At 37.3% G+C, this 24,184-nt stretch overlaps 1 protein-coding gene across 1 annotated transcript in view; it reads right to left on the bottom strand.

Moving 5' to 3' along the window:
- NALF1 (NALCN channel auxiliary factor 1) overlaps nucleotides 1–24,184 on the bottom strand; it is a 1,037,778-nt gene that overhangs the window by 52,561 nt on the left and 961,033 nt on the right. The window contains exon 2 of the mRNA XM_053707790.1: nucleotides 13,725–13,896. Coding sequence (XP_053563765.1) covers nucleotides 13,725–13,896 — 172 coding nt within the window. The remainder of the gene's footprint in view (nucleotides 1–13,724; nucleotides 13,897–24,184) is intronic.

Genomic DNA, 24,184 nt, shown 5'->3' with positions numbered 1-24,184 from the left:
AATGCCATATGTGAACATGTATATGTGGGTATAAGGCGACCAGTTTGTAATTCTGGTGACTCTGCAGTGATCGCTATCTCAAAACCAGTAACTTTTCACAGGGGACACGTGTAAACAATTATGCATCTATGGCTTGGGCTGCCTGAAACTTTGATATGGTTGCATCTTCAGGTTAAACACATAGTTAAAGACATTGAGCCATACATATGTAGGGAACGAAATTTGCACACTGACGTTGAGTATTACCTCCCATTATATTTGTATGTGTCAACTGCACCCCTATAAATTTACATGGGCCATTATTTATCACACATATGACCTTTTAGGTTGGCCTTGCTTATTATTTACGGTATTTGTGTTGTTATTGTTTATTGTTGGTTTAACTGTTGGTATATTGTGTTTTGCAGCCTATACAATATTATGAGCCTAATCGTATACTATGTGACACTGGATTGTACAGGGGTGACCACCCACGTTACGTTTGTGCCCCTGCATATAATCATACTGTCTGTGTAAAGCGCAGGTGTTCTATATCGTCATTGACATCTGCAATTGATTACATCTTTCTCTGAATAACTTCTAATTGTTTGCCAGCCGCTAATATGAGAGTGATTGAATAATCACTTACAGCTTATAGTTCCAATGATTACAATAAGACTTGTGCTTTTCTCATTTGCTTTTTTGTTCTGATCCAGATGTGTTGCCATAATTGGCCATTTGTGCATGCGCAGTAGCGCTAATGGGACGCCAATCCGACACACCTGTGTTCACTCATTTGCACTTGGTGGGGTATATAGGAGGGTAAGTTTGATGTGTTGTTTATATGTATTTTTCTGTCTGAGGAAGGGACTAAATACCTTGAAACGTCACAATAAAAAGGAAAACTTTGGACTTAACACCGGAGAGTGCCTGATTATTTTTGAAGTCTAGATACGAATGTTCAGGAGCACCCTGGATAATTGCCTTATGTTTTGGATAGTGCTGGTCTATATTTGAATGAAGTATATATATATATATATATATATATATATATATATATATATATATATATATATATATATATATATATATATATATATATATATATATATATATATATAAAGGGACAGTCTACACCAGAATTTTTATTGTTTAAAAAGATAGATAATCCCTTTATTACTAGTGATGTCGCAAACCTAAAAAATTTTTTTTCGATTGGTGGTACTATGCGTGCAAGCTACTGTGACAACAGATATGAGTAGCACTGTGCACTGGCAGAAGTTGGCAGAGTAGACGCTGTAGGCCTGACACACACGCTTGCAGACAACTAACTGCTTTTCAATCTATTACAGTCAAAATTGTATTTTTTTTTTTAAATGTACACTACTGTTACACCAGATATGAGTTGCACTGGTGTGACACTGTGCCCTGGCAGGCACTGAAACGCACACGTGTGAAGGAAACTGACTGCTATTATTTCACAGTCAAAAAAGTGTTGTTTTTTTTAAATATACACTACTGTTACACCAGATATGAGTTGCACTGGGGTGACACTGTGCCCTGGCAGGCAGGCACTGAAACGCACACGTGTGAAGGAAACTGACTGCTATTATTTCACAGTCAAAAAAGTGTTGTTTTTTTTAAATGTACACTACTGTTACACCAGATATGAGTTGCACTGGGGTGACACTGTGCCCTGGCAGGCACTGAAACGCACACGTGTGAAGGAAACTGACTGCTATTATTTAACACAGTCAAAAAAGTGTTGTTTTTTTTAAATCTACACTACTGTTACACCAGATATGAGTTGCACTGGTGTGACACTGTGCCCTGGCAGGCAGGCACTAAAACGCACACGTGTGAAGGAAACTGACTGCTATTATTTAACACAGTCAAAAAAGTGTTGTTTTTTTAAATGTACACTACTGTTACACCAGATATGAGTTGCACTGGGGTGACACTGTGCCCTGGCAGGTAGGCCCTGAAACGCACACGTGTGAAGGAAACTGACTGCTATTATTTAACACAGTCAAAAAAGTGTTGTTTTTTTAAAATCTACACTACTGTTACACCAGATATGAGTGGTGGCACTGGGCAAGTGGGCACAGTATACGCTGTGAGCCTGACACACACGCTGGCAGGCAGGCAGGCAACTGCAATTAGATTACACAGGAAAAAAAAAAGCAGACTGATGTTCTAGCCCTAAAAAGGGCTTTTTGGGGTGCTGTCCTTACAGCAGAGATCAGATGAGTCCTTCAGGACTGTAGCGGACACTGAATACACTAGCCTAGCTATCAATTTCCCTATTAAATCAGCAGCAGCTACACTGTCCCTCCTCTCACTAAAAATGCAGCTTCCAAATGAATCTAAAATGGATGCTGTCCAGGAGGTGGGAGGGTCTGGGAGGGAGTGTCTGCCGCTGATTGGCTGTAATGTGTCTGCTGACTGTGAGGTAAAGGGTCAAAGTTTACTCAATGATGAAGAATAGGGGGCGAATCGAACATCGCATATGTTCGCCCGCCGCGGCGAACGTGAACATGCTATGTTCGCCGAGAACTATTCGCCGGCGAACTATTCGTGACATCACTATTTTATTACCCATTCCCTAGTTTTGCATAACCAACACAGTTATATAAATACACTTTTTACCCCTGTGATTACCTTCTATCTAAGCCTCTGCAAACTGCCTCCTTATTTCAGTTATTTTGACAGACATCCATTTTAACCAATCAGAGCTGGCTCCCTAGAACTCCACGTGCGTGAGAACAGTGTTATCTATATGACACACATGAACGAACACCCTCTAGTGGTGAAAAACTATCAAAATGCCCTGAGAGAAGAGGCGGCCTTCAAGGGCTTAGAAATTAGCATATAAACCCCCTAAGTTTAGCATTCAATTAAGAATACCAAGAGAACAATGCAAAATTGGTGATAAAAGTAAATTGGAAAATTGTTTAATATGATATTCTCTATCTGAATCATGAAAGTTTATTTTGGACTAGACTGTCCCTTTAAATAATCATATATATAGAAATATATATTTAAAAATAAAAGAAAAGTTTCTTCTATGTGAAGAACATTAAAATGTAAAATATGCAAAACTACCTTTGGGTTTAGAGCTGTAGGTCTAATACGGTGTCGGGTTTGCACGCCAATGAGGTATTAAAGGGACAAGAAACTACATATTTTTCTTTCATGATTCAGATAGAGCATACAATTTTAAACCACTTTCCAATTCACGTCTATTATCAAATTGTCTTTGTTTTCTTCTTATCCTTTGTTGAAATACCAGAAGGTAAGTGTCACGCTAGGCCGCTGGGAAGCTCCGGCGGTCCTCTCTGTGTGCTTGATTGGCAGGTAGTCTGAGCCGCTCCTTCCTGATGATGTCACTACCAGGCTTTTTATTCCGGGCTTCCTGTTTCTTCAGTGCCCATTTGTTTGTTACTCTTTGTGGCTCCTGTGAGGACTTCACTGTGGAAACTCTCTACTGCTGATTTTCTGTTGCCAAACTCTGCAAAGACTGACTATGCTGGGTTAACCCTCAAACTTCCTGATAACCTGTTGCCACACATTGCAAGTACTGTTTATTCTGTGAAACTCTCAATCTGCATGTTTACCTGTTGCCAAACTCTGCAAATACTGTTTATTCAGTGTAAACCTTCAAACTGCTTGATATCCTGTTGCCAAACATTGCAAGAACTGTTTATTCTGTGCAACTCTCAAACTACATGTTTACCTGTTGCCAAACTCTGCAAATACTGTATATTCAGTGTAAACCCTCAAACTGCATGATAACCTGTTGCCAATCTCTGCAAGTACTGATTAATCTGTATTAACCCTCTAACTACCTGATATCCTGTTATCTAACTCTGCATGTACTGACTATTCAGTATTAACCTACAAACTGCCTGATAACCTGTTGCCAAACTCTGCAAGGACTGACTGCACAGTGTTAACCCTCAAACTGCCTGATAACAAGTTACCTACTCCTGCATTATTAACTGTTTCTTGTTTTACCCTTCCTCTGTCTGAGTATAAGTGGACTATCCCTGCTCTCCTGATTCTGTGGAAGACATTTCCTGAAACCAGTTCCTTACTCAGAAGTCTATTTGGCTGATATCTTGTATTACTTTGGACTCAGGCTAACCCTGCTCCATATCATGAGTACATGTTTTTAGAGGTTGTTGTAGGGTCAGGTCCTGGACTAAACTCAGAGTGCAAGGGTGTTGTTTAAGTTCGCCCTAGCATTTGGGTCTTCTTCTGGACATTTCCTAACCTGACAGTACAAACGGGCCATAATATGGACCCTGATGAGTTATCCAGGGCTGTGGCTCTACAAGGTCAACTTCTAGAAAATCATTCTGCTCATTTGCAATCTTTGGATTCCAAGCTTGACCAGATTACTGCTCTGCTACATATCCTCTCTGCTCCTTCTCAAGCTACTGTGACTCCTGCTGCAGCTCCTACTAGCTCCAATGCTGTCTTTAACCCACCTCAACCTGTTGGACAGTATATACCATGAATCCCACTTCCAGATAAATATGACGGTAATCCTGAAGAATGCTGTGGATTCCTTAATCAATGTCGTTTACACTTCAGAAACAATCCTCAATTTTTCCAAAATCACCTTTATTATTTCCCTCATGAAGGGTAAGGCTCTAGCCTGGGTGTCTCCTCTTTTAGAGAAGAATAATCCTTTACTACAGGATGTGGAAATATTTGTGTCCATTTTTTCTTCTGTTTTTGACAAGCAGCTGCAGAGGCAGGATTGTTGGATCTGAGACAGGGATCCCTTTCGGTAGCTCAATATGCTATTGAATTCAGGACTTTAGCCGCAGAAATTGATTGGAACCATGGAGCCATACGGGCAGCCTTTCGCAAGGGACTTTGCGAACACCTTAAGGATGAACTTGTATTTCGGGAACTCCCCGATTCATTGGAGGGTCTTATCAATTTGTGTATTACTCTTGAGGAGAGAGAGATAGGAATCGGAGATCCTTTGTTAAATCTTCTTTTCGTCCTCCTATTCGAACCTCAAGTCTGTCTAATAATAATTCCCAATCTCCTGAGTCTGTGGAACCCATGGAAGAAGGAGCTATTAAATTGTCAGAAGCTGAACGCCATAGAAGGCGTACTCTGGGATTATGTCTGTATTGTGGTACCAAAGGACATTTACTGAAGGACTGTCCTATCCGGCCAGTAAAAGCCAAGGCTTAACTTTTGATAGAGTGACAGAGTTAAGCCAGAATCCCATGTCTTCCCTCAATTCTAAACTTTTTGTTCCTGTAACTATCTCTTTTGGAGACACCAAGTTTTGAGTTCAAGCCCTCATTGACTCTGGAGCTGCTGGAGTTTTCATTGATTCAAACTTTGCTGACTCTCTCAGGATTCCTCTTCAAGCCAAGAATCAGTTAATTAAGGTAACCACTGTTAGTGGACAGCCTTTAGGTTCTGGTATTATGCAAAATTCTACCATTCCTCTTCTTTTGTCTGTGGGCATACTCCATTCTGAAATTATTCGTTTTGACATCATCACTTCTCTCCACATACCGTTGATTCTGGGGTTACCTTGGTTGCAGCTTCATGATCCAGTCTTCTCATGGTCTAAAGGAGAACTTATTTCCTGGGGAACTACCTGTTTCAAACATTGCCTGCAAAATCCCTCAAAACCATCTGGTCCTGTCGTAGCTATGGTGGAAGTTCCTGATTCATTGTCTAATTACTATCATGCCTTTAGTGATGTGTTTTCTAAAAAGGAGGCTGAGATGTTACCTCCACACCGGATATTTGACTGTCCTATCGAATTGTTTTCAGGGGCTCCTCTACCTAAGGGAAGGACCTATCCTTTCTCTCGTCAAGAAAATGTCTCTCTTGAGGAATACATAAAGGCAACTTAGCCAGAGGATTTATTCATCCTTCCTCATCACCTGTGGGTGCGGGTTTTTTCTTCATTGGGAAAAATGATGGAGGTCTCCGTCCCTGTATCGATTATCGTGCCTTGAATCAGATTACTGTCAAAAACAGCTATCCTCTGCCGCTCATTCCTGAGTTATTTGATTGCCTTCAAGGTGCTTCTATTTTTTCCAAGTTAGATCTCCGTGGGGCCTACAATTTGGTCAGAATCTGTAAAGGAGATGAATGGAAGACGGCATTTAACACTAGATTTGGGCACTACGAGTATCTAGTAATGCCATTCGGATTGTGCAATGCACCAGCAGTATTTCAGCACTTTGTTAACGAAATCTTCAGATATTATCTAAATCAATTTGTTATCCTTTATCTCGATGACTTTCTGATCTATTCCAAAACATTACAGGAACATGTACATCATGTAAGACTGTTACTTCAGAGGTTACGAGACAATTCCCTGTTCGCTAAATTGGAGAAATGCTCTTTTCATCAGAGTTCCATTTCCTTTTTGGGTTATATCATTTCAGAATCAGGTTTTGAGATGGATCCTGCTAAACTTTTGGCTATCAAGGACTGGCCCAGACCAACTACTCTCAAATCCCTGCAGAGGTTTCTTGGCTTTGCCAATTACTATATAAAGTTTATTAAGAACTTTCCTGACATCACGTCTCTCCTCACTTCTCTTACTAAGAAAGGGCAAAATTGTAAGAACTGGTCCACTTCGGCAGTACAGGCTTTTGAAACGCTAAAATCAGCATTTTCTTCTGCACCTCTTCTCAGTCATCCAATTCCTGATCTCCAGTTTATTTTGGAGGTTGACGCTTCTTCTATAGCAGCTGGAGCTGTTCTCTCCCAACGTGATCCGACTACCAGCAAGATACATCCTGTGGCGTTCTTTTCGAAAAAATTCAATCCTGCCGAGTTAAATTATGATGTGGGCAATAAGGAGCTTTTGGCTATAAAATTAGCTTTGGATGAATGGAGGCATTGGTTAGAGGGTACCAGTCAAACTTTTTTCATTCTGACAGATCATAAGAATCTTTTATGCCTCCATACAGCTACTCGTCTCAATCCCGTCAGGCTCGGTGGGCCTTGTTCTTCTCCAGGTTTAATTTTGTACTTTCCTATGTTCCTGGTTCAAAAAATTCCAAGGCAGATGCTTTATCTAGGCAGTTCCAATCTTCTGAGCCTTCTCCTTTGGATTCTGAACCTATACTACGTCCAGTCAAAGTTTTGGCTCAAGTATCCTCTTTTCCAGTACAGGCTTTACATGCTGCTCAAGTCTGGGTACCATCTTCTTGCAAACTACCTTCTGGTATCCTGTATGTACCCAAAGGATTATGTCTTAAGCTTCTACGTTAGGCTCACGACAACATTTCAGCAGGTCATCCTGGAATAACCAATACTTTGTGGAAACTGAAGCAGCATGTTTGGTGGTCCACTATGAGGAGGGATGTTAAGGATTATATTGCTGCTTGTAATTCTTGTGCTTCGAACAAACAATCTTCTCATCGACCGTTTGGTCTATTACACCCTCTTCCTATTCCTCATTACCCTTAATCTCACTTATCCATGGACTTCATTACAGATCTTCCTGTTTCTGCTGGAAATATGACCATTTGGGTAGTGGTGGATAGGTTCTCCAAGTCTGCTCACTTCATACATCTTCCAGGCTTGCCTTCAGCTCAAAGACTTTCTGAACTCTTTGTTCTACATATATCTCGTTTACATGGTTTTCCCACTGATATAGTCTCAGATCGCGGAGTTCAATTTGTTTCCAAGTTTTGGAGGTCTTTTTGTAAGCATTTTGGAATCAACATATCTCTTTCTACTGCACATCATCCTCAATCCAACGGACAGACTGAGCGTGTAAATGAAGCCTTGGAATCTTTTCTTAGACATTATGTAGACCATCACCACTCCAACTGGTCTCAGTTATTGCCTTTGGCAGAATTAGCTCACAACTCATGCTATAACGTCTCATTACAGACTTCTCCCTTTAAAGCAGCTTATGGTTTTGAACCTAGCACCTTTCCTATGATTACCAGTTCTACTGAAGTCCCTGGAGCAGATTGTATTGTGAAAAATCTCAGTAACCACTGGCAACTCATTCGTCAAAATCTACTTTCCTCTTCCTTAAGACACAAGAGAAATGCTGATCGCAGAAGGTGTAAGGCTCCTTTATTTCGTACAGAGTATTTTTATCCACCAGATTCATATGTCTAAAACAACCTTGTACTAAGTTGCGTCCTAAGTACATTGGACCTTTTCGAATTGTTTCCAAAGTTTGTTCTTCTGCATACCGCCTGGCTTTACCCAAGACTCTCAAGATCCATCCAACCGGTACTCTATCAAGAGTAAACCACCTCCTCCACTTTCCATAGAGGGAACTTCTGAGTTTGAAGTCAGCCAGATTTTGGATTCCAAGCTATGGGGCAATCAGCTGTATTACCTGGTCCATTGGAAGGGTTATCCTATCTGTGAACGTTCTTGGGAACCAGCCTCTCATGTTCATGCTCCAGTTCTTGTCAATTCTTTTCACAAGAAATACCCTGCCAGGCCCTGTTGGGTCCCCAGGAGGGGTCCTTGAGGAGGGGGCACTGTCACGTTCGGCCGCTGGGAAGCTCCGGCGGTCCTCTCTGTGTGCTTGATTGGCAGGTAGTCTGAGCCGCCCCTTCCTGATGATGTCACTACCAGGCTTTTTATTCCGGGCTTCCTGTTTCTTCAGTGCCCATTTGTTTGTTACTCTTTGTGGCTCCTGTGAGGACTTTGATGTGGAAACTCTCTAACTGCTGTTTTTCTGTTGCCAAACACTGCAAAGACTGACTATGCTGGGTTAACCCTCAAACTTCCTGATAACCTGTTGCCAAACATTGAAAGTACTGTTTATTCTGTGAAACTCTCAATCTGCATGTTTACCTGTTGCCAAACTCTGCAAATACTGTTTATTCAGTGTAAACCTTCAAACTGCTTGATATCCTGTTGCCAAACATTGCAAGAACTGTTTATTCTGTGCAACTCTCAAACTGCATGTTTACCTGTTGCCAAACTCTGCAAATACTGTATATTCAGTGTAAACTCTCAAACTGCATGATAACCTGTTGCCAATCTCTGCAAGTACTGATTAATCTGTATTAACCCTCTAACTACCTGATATCCTGTTATCTATCTCTGCATGTACTGACTATTCAGTATTAACCTACAAACTGCCTGATAACCTGTTGCCAAACTCTGCAAGGACTGGACTATCCCTGCTCTCCTGATTCTGTGGAAGACATTTCCTGAAACCAGTTCCTTACTCAGAAGTCTATTTGGCTGATATCTTGTATTACTTTGGACTCAGGCTAACCCTGCTCCATATCGTGAGTACATTGTTTTTTAGAGGTTGTCGTGGGGTCAAGTCCTGGATTAAACTCAGAGTGCAAGGGTGTTGTTTAAGTTTGCCCTAGCATTTGGGTCTTCTTCTGGACATTTCCTAACCTGACTGTAAGTTTAGGAGTGTATTAGAAAGGATAAAGTATGAAGCAATGTTAGCACTTACCTTCAGGTGCTCGCTGCCAGCCCCGGTTCTCCCAAACCGTCTATAGAAGAAGAAAATGTTGAAAATAGCGGTGCTGTGTCACCTCCAGGGAACCAAGCTGCCCACGTCCTCTGAGTCAACATTGTTGCTTTCACCTCCAAAATAAAAGATCTCACAATAGTGTAGCAGATTTCAGACAATGTGGTAGGCGCACAAACTGGTTATACTCACAAGATTGCAGTTAAAATAAGAGTTTTATTAAAATCATCACAAAGGTATCTTCAGGTTTTATTTAACCATTTGTTCCAGAAATTGTTTTAACTTTATGCTCTTGATAAAAGCTTCTTTTAGCCGAAACGGGTTGAGCTGTATTTTAAATAAAACCTGAAGACACCTTTGTGATGATTTTAATAAAAGGCTTATTTTAACTGCAATCTTGTGAGTATAACCAGTTTGTGTGCCTACCACATTGTCTGAAATATGCTACACTATTGTGAGCTCTTTTATTTTGGAGGTGAAAGCAACAAGGTTGACTCAGAGGACGTGGGCAGCTTGGTTCCCTAGAGGTGACACAGCGCCGCCATTTTCAACACTTTCAAGTTCAGGAGTATGCATGTGCCTGCTATATGGCAGCAGTTTTGCAACAATGTTATACATTAGCAAAAGCACTAAATGGCAGCTCTATTTTCTATCATGTAGTGCTTCAGACGTGTGTAACAAAGAATAACAAGAGAACAAAATAATTGGATAATAAAAGTAAATTGTAACCTTTTTTAAAATTGTATTCTCTATCTGTTTTTTTTTGTTTTTTTTTTAACAGAGTGCTCCATTAAAGTCTATGTGGGGAAGCAGTAAGTGTGGTCGCAATATCCGAAGACCTAAAGTTAACGCACATTGGGTTTCACTTTCATGCAAACATTTTACTTTCAACTTGTAATACTAACCAAGCGCCAATGTTGGGGGCTTGGCCCATACAGCAATCCAAGTACAAGTCTTGTGAGTTCATGGGTAAATTAGATGAGACAGTGACATTATCTGTGTCTCTCCTCACTTCAGTGCTGGTGCTTTGTAGTGTTTCCTTTATGTTATATAATTAACAGTGAATATATTCAGTATTCATTTCAAAGTGCAATAGAGAGTGAAATAGAAAATATGCACAGAGCTGTGTAAAACATTTTATTGCACTTTCTTCTCACTACAATAGTAAACACTGAGTGTAAGAAATATTTATAGTTAGGTATATAACAGCAAAACACTGCACAGTAACAGAACTGAAATGAGCAGGCACACAGACATTATCACTAAACATCCTTGATAGACTCTTTTATACATCATTTTTATTTTTATCCTATATGTAAAAATGTAACAAACAGTTTTAGTCACTGTAATTTCCTTTTAGATGTATATGATGTTTATGGTGTGTATCTTTAAATTTAGTGATACCTTATTGTTCTCAGCCCTGTGAGAAATGATACTATTAGAGTCTATGATTATGTATCCCGCCCCATGATAAATCTGTCTTCATACAAGGCCCGGTATATGGGAAAATAGTGGTGCTAATGTGAATGTAATGTGCTCTGTAGGTCATAATGGTGACATCATAACTATGTGACTATCCTCTAGATGGAAGTTTTCCCTTATAACTGTAATATGCAAAGTCCATTGAAGTTATTTTTTTTTTTTAAAGGGACGTTAAACTGTTAGGAGTAACTATAGTAGTTACTCGCAATGCTATTGTTTTTCCTATTGTGCCTGCAGCTCACTTTAAAGTCATTATGTTATTAAAACACTTCACAAGTGCTGATTAGTGCAGCTCTGCATCTTCACACCATGTGCCACCATTTTAAAATTTAAAGGGACATAAGACCCAAAGTTTTTCTTTTATGCTTCAGATATATAATTTTAAACAACTTTCCAAATTACTTCTATTATCACATTTTCTTAGTTTTTGTTATCCTTTGTTGAAAAGCAGGAAGATAAGTTCAGGAGCGTGCACGTGTCTGTAGCACTAAATGGCAGCAGTTTTGCCACAATGTTTTACATTAGCTGGAGCACTAGATGGCAGCACTATTTCCTTTCATATAGTACTAAGGACATGTGCATGCGACCTATAAAGATATCTTTTCAACAAAGGATAACATGAGTACTAAGCAAATTTGATAATAGTAGTAACTTGGAATCTTTTTTAAAATTGTAATCTCTAATTGAATCATGAAAGAAAAATTTTGGGTTTCATGCCCCTTATGGTTATGGGTAAATGTGCTGAAAGTAGAACGAATATTCCAGTGGACATTCATTTTGGACAATCGAATGCTGAGAAGAATAAAAATCCATTCAAATTTGATAATCGAATGTTACTTTCTTTTTTGAATGTTCATAATGAAATCAAATATCCACATTCAAAATTTAGATTGTAACATTCGATTTAACAAATGCTATTCAGAAGTTCATTCGTTCATGTGGTAGGGAATTTTGTAAATTGATACATAATAGATATAAATATATCAATTCAAATGTTTCTATTTCAAATATTGCATAATTTGAATATTACGTTTAAAGAAAGCATTAGAAATACTATTACAAATATATAGATTCAAATGCAAATATTGGATACTTCAAATCGAATTATTAAAAAAATTTGAATCGAATATTACATTTAATGAAAGCATTAGAAATACTAATACATAAAACGAATGTTAGAATGTTGTGCAAACATTCAAAATTCGAGACGAACGAATGTGTTAAAATACATTTACATTTTCGAATGTTGCAAAACATTCGCCCATCCCTAGTCCCTTAAGACTTCACAGCTGAATTAAAACAAGACTCAAGAGTGAATTTTTTAGACAGAACTGTCAGACTGTAAAGGGAAATGAAACCTAAAATGTTTATTTTATTTGTACTGCTGCAATCTAGTGCTCAAAGGTGCATAACAATGTTAAATGCCATACAGTGCTCTAAATAAGTGCAAGCAAACTACTCTTCAACAAAGAATACTATGCGAACAGAGTAAATTTGATAATAAAAGAAAATTGTAAGTTTTATTTTATTGCATAAAAGAGGATTTTTTTTATGTATCTTTAATTAGGGCTTGTTGCAAGAATAAATATAATGATTAAATTGCAAAAACACCTTGTTCTTTTGTTTTTAAATATACAAACAATTTAAACACATTTAGTCAAGACAAACAAAAAATATAATCTGTTAAAGGGACACTTTTGTGATTCAGATAGAGAATGACATTTTAATCAACTTTCTAATTTACTCCTAATATCAATTGTTCTTCGTTCTCTTGCTATCTTTATTTGAAAAAGAAGGCATCTAAGCTGGTTTTTTGGTTTAGAACTCTGGACAGCACTTTTTTATTGGTGGATGAATTTATCCACCAATCAGCAAGAACAACCCAGGTTGTTCACCAAAAATGGGCCGGCATCTAAACTTACATTCTTGCATTTCAAATAAAGATACAAAGAGAATGAAGAAAATTTGATAATAGGAGTAAATGAAAAAGTTGCTTAAAATTTCATGCTCTATCTGAATCAGGAAAGAAAAAAAATTGGGTTCAGTGTCCCTTTAATTTCCAACTGACTTTGCACTGTTAAAGTTGGTGTAACGTCCATTAGAACAAAAAATGTAAAAATAATCCCACCATTTCCAAGTCAGTTAATAAAGCCAACATCTGAGAATAGTTTGAAGTTAACGAGTTCACTCAGTTAAAGGCACATAAAACCCTTTTTTTTTCTTTCATGATTTAGATAGAACATAACATTTTAAACAACTTTCTAATTTACTTCTATTATCAAATTAGCTTAGTTTTCTTGTTATCCTTTGAGGAAAAGCAGAAATGTAAGCTCAAGAGTGTGCACATGTCTGCAGCACTATGTAGCAGCAGTTTTGCAACGTTATACATTAGCAGCAGCACTAGATGGCAGCACTATTTCCTGTTGTATAGTGCTTCAGGCATGTGCACGCTACTTACTTAGGTATCCTCTTCAACAAAGAATAACATGAGAATGAAAAAAAAATGATAATAGAAGTAAATTGGAAACTTTTTAAAAGTTGTGTCTATCTGAATCATGAAAGACATTTTTTGGGTTTAATGTCCCTTTAAGTTTGATGAAACTTGGCTGACTTTTTCTAGACAACTATAAAAAAAAAATTTGCCTGGGAAGTCCAGATTAATGAATATGCTCCCTGAATGTTTGTACGTCTGACACAGGGCAAATAAAAATATGTATATGGCAGCTACTCAAAATACTTTCAGAAATATATTATTTATATGAATAAAGATGAAGTAATCTTATGTTCATTTTACCTGTACAGATGAAACTTGATAGTCCTCCATAGACAACATCATCATTATCTGGTAGTATAAAGGGACATCTGGTTTGCACTTCCAAACAGTATTGCTTGCAAGGAATTCTGCTACTGCATTCAGATTGTGTGACTTCAAAAAACTGGGAACATAGCCAGGATTTGTAGACAGTCTGGAAAAACAACAAAATACAAATGAAATGTAATATTATAAACCTGCTTGCTTTCTTTGTTCTAATAATGTAATGCTACAAATAACTGTACATAAGACCTGCTTCTAATCTAGGAGTACAAAACAATGGCTAGATCAAAGACTAGCTTTAACGTTAAAGGGACGTTAAACAGCTTTTGTTGTAGTACTAGTGCCACTCTCTAAAGAGAGGCCAAAAAAACTAATTTTGTAATCTAGGTTTGCTTCAAAATGCTGCAAATTGCCTAAAACAGTCATTGATTTGAAGCAACCCAGGTTACAGAATGCCCTTTATTTAAATAAATAACTGACCTTAACCTACTTCGGATATGCAAGAAAGGACAACATAAAATGACAATCAAGTCATAATTGAACTGTCATTATTCAGGTAGAGCATGCAGTTTTAAACAACTTTCCAGTTTAATTCCATTATCTAATTTGCTTCTTTCTCTTAGTATCCTTTGTTAAAAGCATACCTAGATAGGCCTCAGTAGCAGAAATACACTACAATGAGGACATTGTTGCTCATTCAAAAAAGGATATTACAAGAATAAAGCAAATTTGATAACAAAAGTAAATTGGGAAGCTGTTTAAAATGATATCCTCTGAATGATAAAAAAAAAAATAGTTTAATTTCTGCATAATTTCTCTAAATTGGTCACATCAATAAAAAAGTACACCAGTTTAGGTTAAGTTATTTTTAATATTAGGCAAACGTTTACATACAAAAAAGTTTTGTTTCCTCTATGTCAGCTTAACCTCTTAAGGACATATGACGGAATTTTTCCGTCATAAAACAATTGAGCAAACTGAAAGCTGTGTCCTTAAAGGGTTAATTTAGGGTTGCCCAATGTTTATCCTTGTAGTCCCTATCTGAAAACGTTTATGAACAACTATTAGACCTCCCCACACACAGGAGTATCCTTTAAAATATTGTCTGTCTCCAGTCACCAGTGATAAATAGCTAACTCATTTTATAAAAAATAAATAAATTTATATCTAAAAGAATATAGCTTACATAATACAGATGTATTCATCTAACAAACTAAAAATAAATAATTCATATTGTGTACAAAGAAATCTAATGTTTGTTTTATTATATTAATAGAGATGAGTGCATATATCTTCATACGTATAAATATGTGTATATATGTGTTTACAGACACATATACACATATAAACACATAAATACATATGTACACATATATAGACACACACACACACACACACACACACACATATATATATATATATATATATATATATATATATATATATATAGTGTGTGTGTGTGTGTGTGCGCGCATTGGAGCCCTTTGCAATCAATTAGATGAAAACATTTAAATTCATTTTTATTCAATGTTCATATTTAAAGGGACATTCCAGTCAAAATATAAATGTACATAGATTAATTACATATTGGAATAGAAACATATTTGCAATATACATGTATTAGCAAAAATGCTTCTAGTAAAAGATATCACTGTTTTAGTGTTAACATTTTTCTCTGCACGTGCATGTGAAGTATAGCTAGATATTGTTACTGCACCCACATTTTAAATATTGCATCTGCTCAGATCATCAGTGGGGCTTGTATCATGTCAGCAAGTAACAAATTGAGTAATTAACAGATGGTACAAGCACCTTAGGCTCTCTGAGCAAGTGCTGTGTTTAAAATGCTGGTGCACGGTGCATACTTAAATACACTTTTGAAACAGCTATAGCTTTTATTAAAAGCATTTTTGCTAATGCATGTATATTACAAAATTGCTTCTGTTCAATACTGAAATGCACCCATGTGGTTTCCCATTTTGGCTGGAATATCCCTTTAATGAATGTCTTAACTGTGTATTTACTGTAAATATTTCACATTTCAATGTTCTGCACATAGCAGAAAATTTTCTAAGTATTTGTAAATAGATATTCCTATATATATATATATATATATATATATATATATATATATATATATACATACATACAGTTTATTCATATATATATATATATATATAAACAGTTTATTCCTATATATATATATATATATATATATATATATATATATACAGATAAAAAATTATTTTTTTTAGCACACCTTACAAAAAGTTTATATACACATCTTTGGGAGTGCTGCCAATATGACGCAGTAATTACACAAACAAAAAGGTATCAGCACACATCCATTTTCAAAAGCACAACATATTTTTTGAACTGCTGCAAAAAAATGCCTGCAAACAACATCAAGAGACAACTATTCTTTTTAAATAAAATTGGGATCTTAGTCACACAATATGGCCATATTTTGCTTAGCCAGTCACCACTTACAATGTGCCCCAATATAGACTGGTCCTAACACTACAGTCTTTTAGCCACAGAGGGCTGAATCATTCCTGCTTTTACTCTTCATAATAGAATGAGACTCCCTAGCTTAATATTCACAACTTCATTACACTGTCATGAGCACACCTGAGCTTGGGTGGGGTGCTTAAACCAGTGGGAGATGGTCAGTATCCCTGATGACTGGTAAAGCAAAATATGGCCATATTGTGTGACTAAGATCCCAATTTTATTTAAAAAGAATAGTTGTCTCTTGATGTTGTTTGCAGGCATTTTTTTTGCAGCAGTTCAAAAAATATGTTGTGCTTTTGAAAATGGATGTGCGCTGATACCTTTTTGTTTGTGTAATTACTGGGTCATATTGGCAGCACTCCCAAAGATGTGTATATAAACTTTTTGTAAGGTGTGCTAAAAAACAAAACAAATTTTGTATCTGTATTTAAAAATAATCAGGGAGACTGACCATCTCCCATTGGTTTAAGCACCCACCCAAGCTCAGGTGTGCTCATGACAGTGTAATGGAGTTGTGAATATTAAAGGGACAGTCTACACCAGAATTTTTATTGTTTTAAAAGATAGATAATCCCTTTATTACCCATTTCCCAGTTTTGCATAACCAACACAGTTATAATAATATACTTTTAACCTCTGTGATTATCTTGTATCTAAGCCTCTGCAAACTGCCCCTTTTTTCAGGTCTTTTGACAGACTTGCAGTCTAGCCAATCAGTGCCTGCTCCCAGATTACTTCACGTGCATAAGCACAGTGTTATCTATATGAAATATGTGAACTAACACCCTCTAGTGGTGAAAAACTGTTAAAATGCAATCTGAAAGAGGTGGCCTTCAAGGTCTAAGAAATTAGCATATGAACCTCCTAGGTTAAGCTTTCAACTAAGAATACCAAGAGAACAAAGCAAAATTGGTGATAAAAGTAAATTGGAAAATTGTTTAAATTACATGCCCTATCTGAATAATGAAAGTTTATTTTGGCCTAGACTGTCCCTTTAAGCCAGGGAGTCTCATTCTATTATGAAGAGTAAAAGCAGGAATGATTCAGCCCTGTAGACTGTAGTATTAGGACCAGTATATATATATATATATATATATATATATATATATATATACATAAATATACTGTAGTATATATAGTTATAGATACAAATTGTACAAAAAACATGATATAAGTAGAAATATTTATTTACAAATAAATAGAACATATTGTGCTATGTGAAGAATATTGGAATGTGAAATATTCATATTTTCATGTCGGGTGAGCGCATATAAGAATATACGATTGGGTTTGCGCGAGAGTGGGGTGTTTTTTTCCACTTTTTTGCTCACTTGACTACTATGGGGGAATACTTGAATGCGCATACGATATTCAAAGTTTGGCCTTTTGCACTCGTTGAGTTAGCATGCGAGCAAAAGCAGTTTATCTTCAACTCTTCAAGTTTACTTCTAGCAGAATTCACGCTCAAGCAGGAGTGAAAATTAGCACGCCACTTGTAATCTTGCTCGTAATGTAGAGAGCAGCAATGCACTACTGGGATCAAGCTGAAACATCTTATAAGTCAATGACAATAAGTAAATGTGTATAGCCACCAAGCACCAGTTAGAAGTGTCTTAAATGTACATGCTCTATCTGATTCATGGAAGTTTCACTTAAAAGGGAAATTCCGGTAAAAATTCAAATAGAAAGATATTTATAGCATACAGATATTAGCAAAAATACTTCTAGTAAAAGTTATCCTTGTTTTAGTTTTAGCAATTGTCTCTGTACTTGCATGGGAAGAATAGCTAGATATTCTCAGTGCATATCTAGATATTCTCAGTGCATAGCTAAATGTTCTCAGTGCATAGCTAGATATTCTCAGTGCATAGCTAGATATTGTCAGTGCATAGCTAGATATTCTCAGTGCATAGCTAGATATTCTCAGTGCATAGCTAGATATTCTCAGTACATAGCTGGATATTCTCAGTGCATAGCTAGACATTCTCAGTACATAGCTGGATATTCTCAGTGCATAGCTAGATATTCTCAGTGCATAGCTAGATATTCTCAGTGCATAGCTAGATATTCTCAGTGCATAGCTAGATATTGTTAGTGCATAGCTAGATATTCTCAGTGCATAGCTGGATATTCTCAGTGTATAGCTAGATATTCTCAGTGCATAGCTAGATATTCTCAGTACATAGCTAGATATTCTCAGTGCATAGCTAGATATTGTCAGTGCATGGCTAGATATTGTCAGTGCATAGCTAGATATTCTCAGTGCATAGCTAGATATTCTCAGTGCATAGCTAGATATTCTCAGTGCATAGCTAGATATTGTCAGTGCATAGCTAGATATTGTCAGTGCATAGCTAGATATTCTCAGTGCATAGCTAGATATTCTCAGTGCATAGCTAGATATTCTCAGTGCATAGCTAGATATTCTCAGTGCATAGCTAGATATTCTCAGTGCATAGCTAGATATTCTCAGTGCATAGCTAGATATTCTCAGGGCATACCTAGATATTCTCAGTGCATAGCTAGATATTCTCAGTGCATAGCTAGATATTCTCAGTGTATAGCTAGATATTCTCAGTGCATAGCTAGATATTCTCAGTGCATAGCTAGATATTCTCAGGGCATAGCTAGATATTCTCAGTGCATAGCTAGATATTCTCAGGGCATAGCTAGATATTCTCAGTGCATAGCTAGATATTCTCAGTGCATAGCTAGATATTCTCAGTGTATAGCTAGATATTCTCAGTGCATAGCTAGATATTCTCAGTGCATAGCTAGATATTCTCAGGGCATAGCTAGATATTCTCAGTGCATAGCTAGATATTCTCAGTGCATAGCTAGATATTCTCAGTGTATAGCTTGATATTCTCAGTGCATAGCTGGATATTCTCAGTACATAGCTGGATATTCTCAGTGCATAGCTAGATATTCTCAGTGCATAGCTAGATATTCTCAGAGCATAGCTAGATATTCTCAGTGCATAGCTAGATATTGTCAGTGCATAGCTAGATATTCTCAGTGCATAGCTGGATATTCTCAGTGTATAGCTAGATATTCTCAGTGCATAGCTAGATATTGTCAGTGCATAGCTAGATATTCTCAGTGCATAGCTAGATATTGTCAGTGCATAGTTAGATATTCTCAGTGCATAGCTAGATATTCTCAGTGCATAGCTAGATATTGTCAGTGCATAGCTAGATATTGTCAGTGCATAGCTAGATATTGTCAGTGCATAGCTAGATATTCTCAGTGCATAGCTAGATATTCTCAGTGCATAGCTAGATATTCTCAGTGCATAGCTAGATATTCTCAGTACATAGCTAGATATTGTCAGTGCATAGCTAGATATTCTCAGTGCATAGCTAGATATTTTCAGTGCATAGCTAGATATTCTCAGTGCATAGCTAGATATTCTCAGTGCATAGCTAGATATTCTCAGTGCATAGCTAGATATTCTCAGTGCATAGCTGGATATTCTCAGTGCATAGCTAGATATTCTCAGTGCATAGCTAGATATTCTCAGTGCATAGCTAGATATTCTCAGTGCATAGCTAGATATTCTCAGTGCATAGCTAGATATTCTCAGTGCATAGCTAGATATTCTCAGTGCATAGCTAGATATTCTCAGTGCATAGCTAGATATTCTCAGTGCATAGCTAGATATTGTCAGTGCATAGCTAGATATTCTCAGTGCATAGCTAGATATTCTCAGTGCATAGCTAGATATTCTCAGTGCATAGCTGGATATTCTCAGTGCATAGCTAGATATTCTCAGTGCATAGCTAGATATTGTCAGAGCATAACAAGATATTCTCAGTGTATAGCTAGATATTCTCAGTGCATAGCTAGATATTGTCAGTGCATAGCTTGATATTGTCAGTGCATAGCTAGATATTGTCAGTGCATAGCTAGATATTCTCAGTACATAGCTAGATATTCTCAGTGCATAGCTAGATATTCTCAGTGCATAGCTAGATATTGTCAGTGCATAACTAGATATTCTCAGTGCATAGCTAGATATTCTCAGTGCATAGCTAGATATTCTCAGTGCATAGCTGGATATTTTCAGTGCATAGCTAGATATTCTCAGTGCATAGCTAGATATTCTCAGTGCATAGCTAGATATTCTCAGTGCATAGCTAGATATTGTCAGTGCATAGCTAGATATTCTCAGTGCATAGCTAGATATTCTCAGTGCATAGCTAGATATTCTCAGTGCATAGCTGGATATTCTCAGTGCATAGCTAGATATTCTCAGTGCATAGCTAGATATTCTCAGTGCATAGCTTGATATTCTCAGTGCATAGCTAGATATTGTCAGTGCATAGCTAGATATTGTCAGTGCATAGCTAGATATTGTCAGTGCATAGTTAGATATTCTCAGTGCATAGCTAGATATTCTCAGTTTATAGCTAAATATTCTCAGTGCATAGCTAGATATTCTCAGTGCATAGCTGGATATTCTCAGTGCATAGCTAGATATTCTCAGTGCATAGCTAGATATTGTCAGTGCATAGCTAGATATTCTCAGTGCATAGCTGGATATTCTCAGTGCATAGCTAGATATTCTCAGTGTATAGCTAGATATTCTCAGTGTATAGCTAGATATTGTCAGTGCATAGTTAGATATTGTCAGTGCATAGCTAGATATTCTCAGTGCATAGCTAGATATTGTCAGTGCATAGCTAGATATTGTCAGTGCATAGCTAGATATTGTCAGTGCATAGCTGGATATTCTCAGTGCATAGCTAGATATTGTCAGTGCATAGCTGGATATTCTCAGTGCATAGCTAGATATTGTCAGTGCATAGCTAGATATTGTCAGTGCATAGCTAGATATTCTCAGTGCATAGCTAGATATTCTCAGTGCATAGCTGGATATTCTCAGTGCATAGCTAGATATTGTCAGTGCATAGCTAGATATTCTCAGTGCATAGCTAGATATTCTCAGTGCATAGCTAGATATTGTCAGTGCATAGCTAGATATTCTCAGTGCATAGCTAGATATTGTCAGTGCATAGCTAGATATTCTCAGTGCATAGCTAGATATTCTCAGTGCATAGCTAGATATTCTCAGTGTATAGCTAGATATTCTCAGTGCATAGCTAGATATTCTCAGTGCATAGTTAGATATTCTCAGTGCATAGCTAGATATTCTCAGTGTATAGCAAGATATTCTCAGTGCATAGCTAGATATTCTCAGTGCATAGCTAGATATTCTCAGTGCATAGCTAGATATTGTCAGTGCATAGCTAGATATTCTCAGTGCATAGCTAAATGTTCTCAGTGCATAGCTAGATATTGTCAGTGCATAGCTAGATATTCTCAGTGCATAGCTAGATATTCTCAGTGTATAGCTGGATATTCTCAGTGCATAGCTTGATATTCTCAGTGCATAGCTGGATATTCTCAGTGCATAGCTGGATATTCTCAGTGCATAGCTAGATATTCTCAGTGCATAGCTAGATATTCTCAGTGTATAGCTAGATATTCTCAGTGCATAGCTAGATATTCTCAGTGTATAGCTAGATATTCTCAGTGCATAGCTAGATATTCTCAGTGCATAGCTAGATATTGTCAGTGCATAGCTAGATATTGTCAGTGCATAGCTAGATATTGTCAGTGCATAGCTAGATATTGTCAGTGCATAGCTAGATATTGTCAGTGCATAGCTAGATATTGTCAGTGCATAGTTAGATATTCTCAGTGCATAGCTAGATATTGTCAGTGCATAGCTAGATATTCTCAGTGCATAGCTAGATATTCTCAGTGCATAGCTAGATATTCTCAGTGTATAGCTAGATATTCTCAGGGCATAGCTAGATATTCTCAGTGCATAGCTAGATATTCTCAGTGCATAGCTAGATATTCTCAGTGCATAGCTAGATATTCTCAGTGCATAGCTAGATATTGTCAGTGCATAGTTAGATATTCTCAGTGCATAGCTAGATATTCTCAGTGCATAGCTAGATATTGTCAGTGCATAGCTAGATATTCTCAGTGCATAGCTAGATATTCTCAGTGCATAGCTAGATATTCTCAGTGCATAGCTAGATATTCTCAGTGCATAGCTGGATATTCTCAGTGCATAGCTAGATATTCTCAGTGCATTGCTGGATATTCTCAGTGCATAGCTGGATATTCTCAGTGCATAGCTGGATATTGTCAGTGCATAGCTGGATATTCTCAGTGCATAGCTAGATATTGTCAGTGCATAGCTGGATATTCTCAGTGCATAGCTAGATATTGTCAGTGCATAGCTAGATATTGTCAGTGCATAGCTAGATTTTCTCAGTGCATAGCTAAATGTTCTCAGTGCATAGCTAGATATTGTCAGTGCATAGCTAGATATTCTCAGTGCATAGCTAAATATTCTTAGTGCATAGCTAGATATTCTCAGTGCATAGCTAGATATTCTCAGTGCATAGCTAGATATTCTCAGTGCATAGCTAGATATTCTCAGTGCATAGCTAGATATTCTCAGTACATAGCTAGATATTCTCAGTGCATAGCTAGATATTCTCAGTGCATAGCTAGATATTCTCAGTGCATAGCTAGATATTCTCAGTGCATAGCTAGATATTCTCAGTGCATAGCTAGATATTCTCAGTACATAGCTAGATATTCTCAGTGCATAGCTAGATATTCTCAGTGCATAGCTAGATATTCTCAGTACATAGCTAGATATTCTCAGTGCATAGCTAGATATTGTCAGTGCATAGCTAGATATTCTCAGTGCATAGCTAGATATTCTCAGTGCATAGCTAGATATTCTCAGTGCATAGCTAGATATTCTCAGTGTATAGCTAGATATTCTCAGTGCATAGCTAGATATTCTCAGTGCATAGCTAGATATTCTCAGTGCATAGCTAGATATTCTCAGTGCATAGCTAGATATTCTCAGTGCATAGCTTGATATTCTCAGTGCATAGCTAGATATTCTCAGTGTATAGCTGGATATTCTCAGTGCATAGCTTGATATTCTCAGTGCATAGCTAGATATTCTCAGTGCATAGCTGGATATTCTCAGTGCATAGCTAGATATTCTCAGTGCATAGCTAGATATTTTCAGTGCATAGCTAGATATTCTCAGTGCATAGCTTGATATTCTCAGTGCATAGCTAGATATTCTCAGTGCATAGCTAGATATTCTCAGTGCATAGCTAGATATTCTCAGTGCATAGCTAGATATTCTCAGTGCATAGCTAGATTTTGTCAGTGCATAGCTAGATATTCTCAGTGCATAGCTAGATATTCTCAGTGCATAGCTAGATATTCTCAGTGCATAGCTAGATATTCTCAGTGTATAGCTAGATATTGTCAGTGCATAGCTAGATATTGTCAGTGCATAGCTAGATATTCTCAGTGCATAGCTAGATATTCTCAGTGCATAGCTAGATATTGTCAGTGAATAGCTGGATATTCTCAGTGCATAGCTAGATATTTTTGTATCATGTCAGCAATTATCAAATTGAGTCATTACCAGATGGTACAAGTTCTCAGTGGCTCCTAACGCTGGTTTTAGGCTACCGCCGGTATTTGGAGTCAGTCAGGAAAGGGTCTAAAGCTCACTTTCCAGCCGCGACTTTTCCATACCGCAGATCCCCTTACGTCATTTGCGTATCCTATCTTTTCAATGGGATCTTTCTAACGCCAGTATTTAGAGTCGTGGCTGAAGTGAGCGTTAGAAATCTAACAACAAAACTCCAGCCGCAGAAAAAAGTCAGTAGAAAAGAGCTTTCTGGGCTAACGCCGGGTTATAAAGCTCTTAACTACTGTGCTCTAAAGTACACTAACACCCATAAACTACCTATGTACCCCTAAACCGAGGTCCCCCCACATCGCCGCCACTATATTTAAATTTTTTAACCCCTAATCTTCTGCTCCGTACACTGCCGCCAACTACGTTATACCTATGTACCCCT

This window comes from Bombina bombina, chromosome 3 (assembly GCF_027579735.1).
Source record: "Bombina bombina isolate aBomBom1 chromosome 3, aBomBom1.pri, whole genome shotgun sequence".
NCBI classification, from domain to species: Eukaryota; Metazoa; Chordata; class Amphibia; order Anura; family Bombinatoridae; genus Bombina; species Bombina bombina.
Note: the sequence above shows the minus strand (reverse complement) of the source record. Positions and strands in the feature narration are given on the sequence as shown.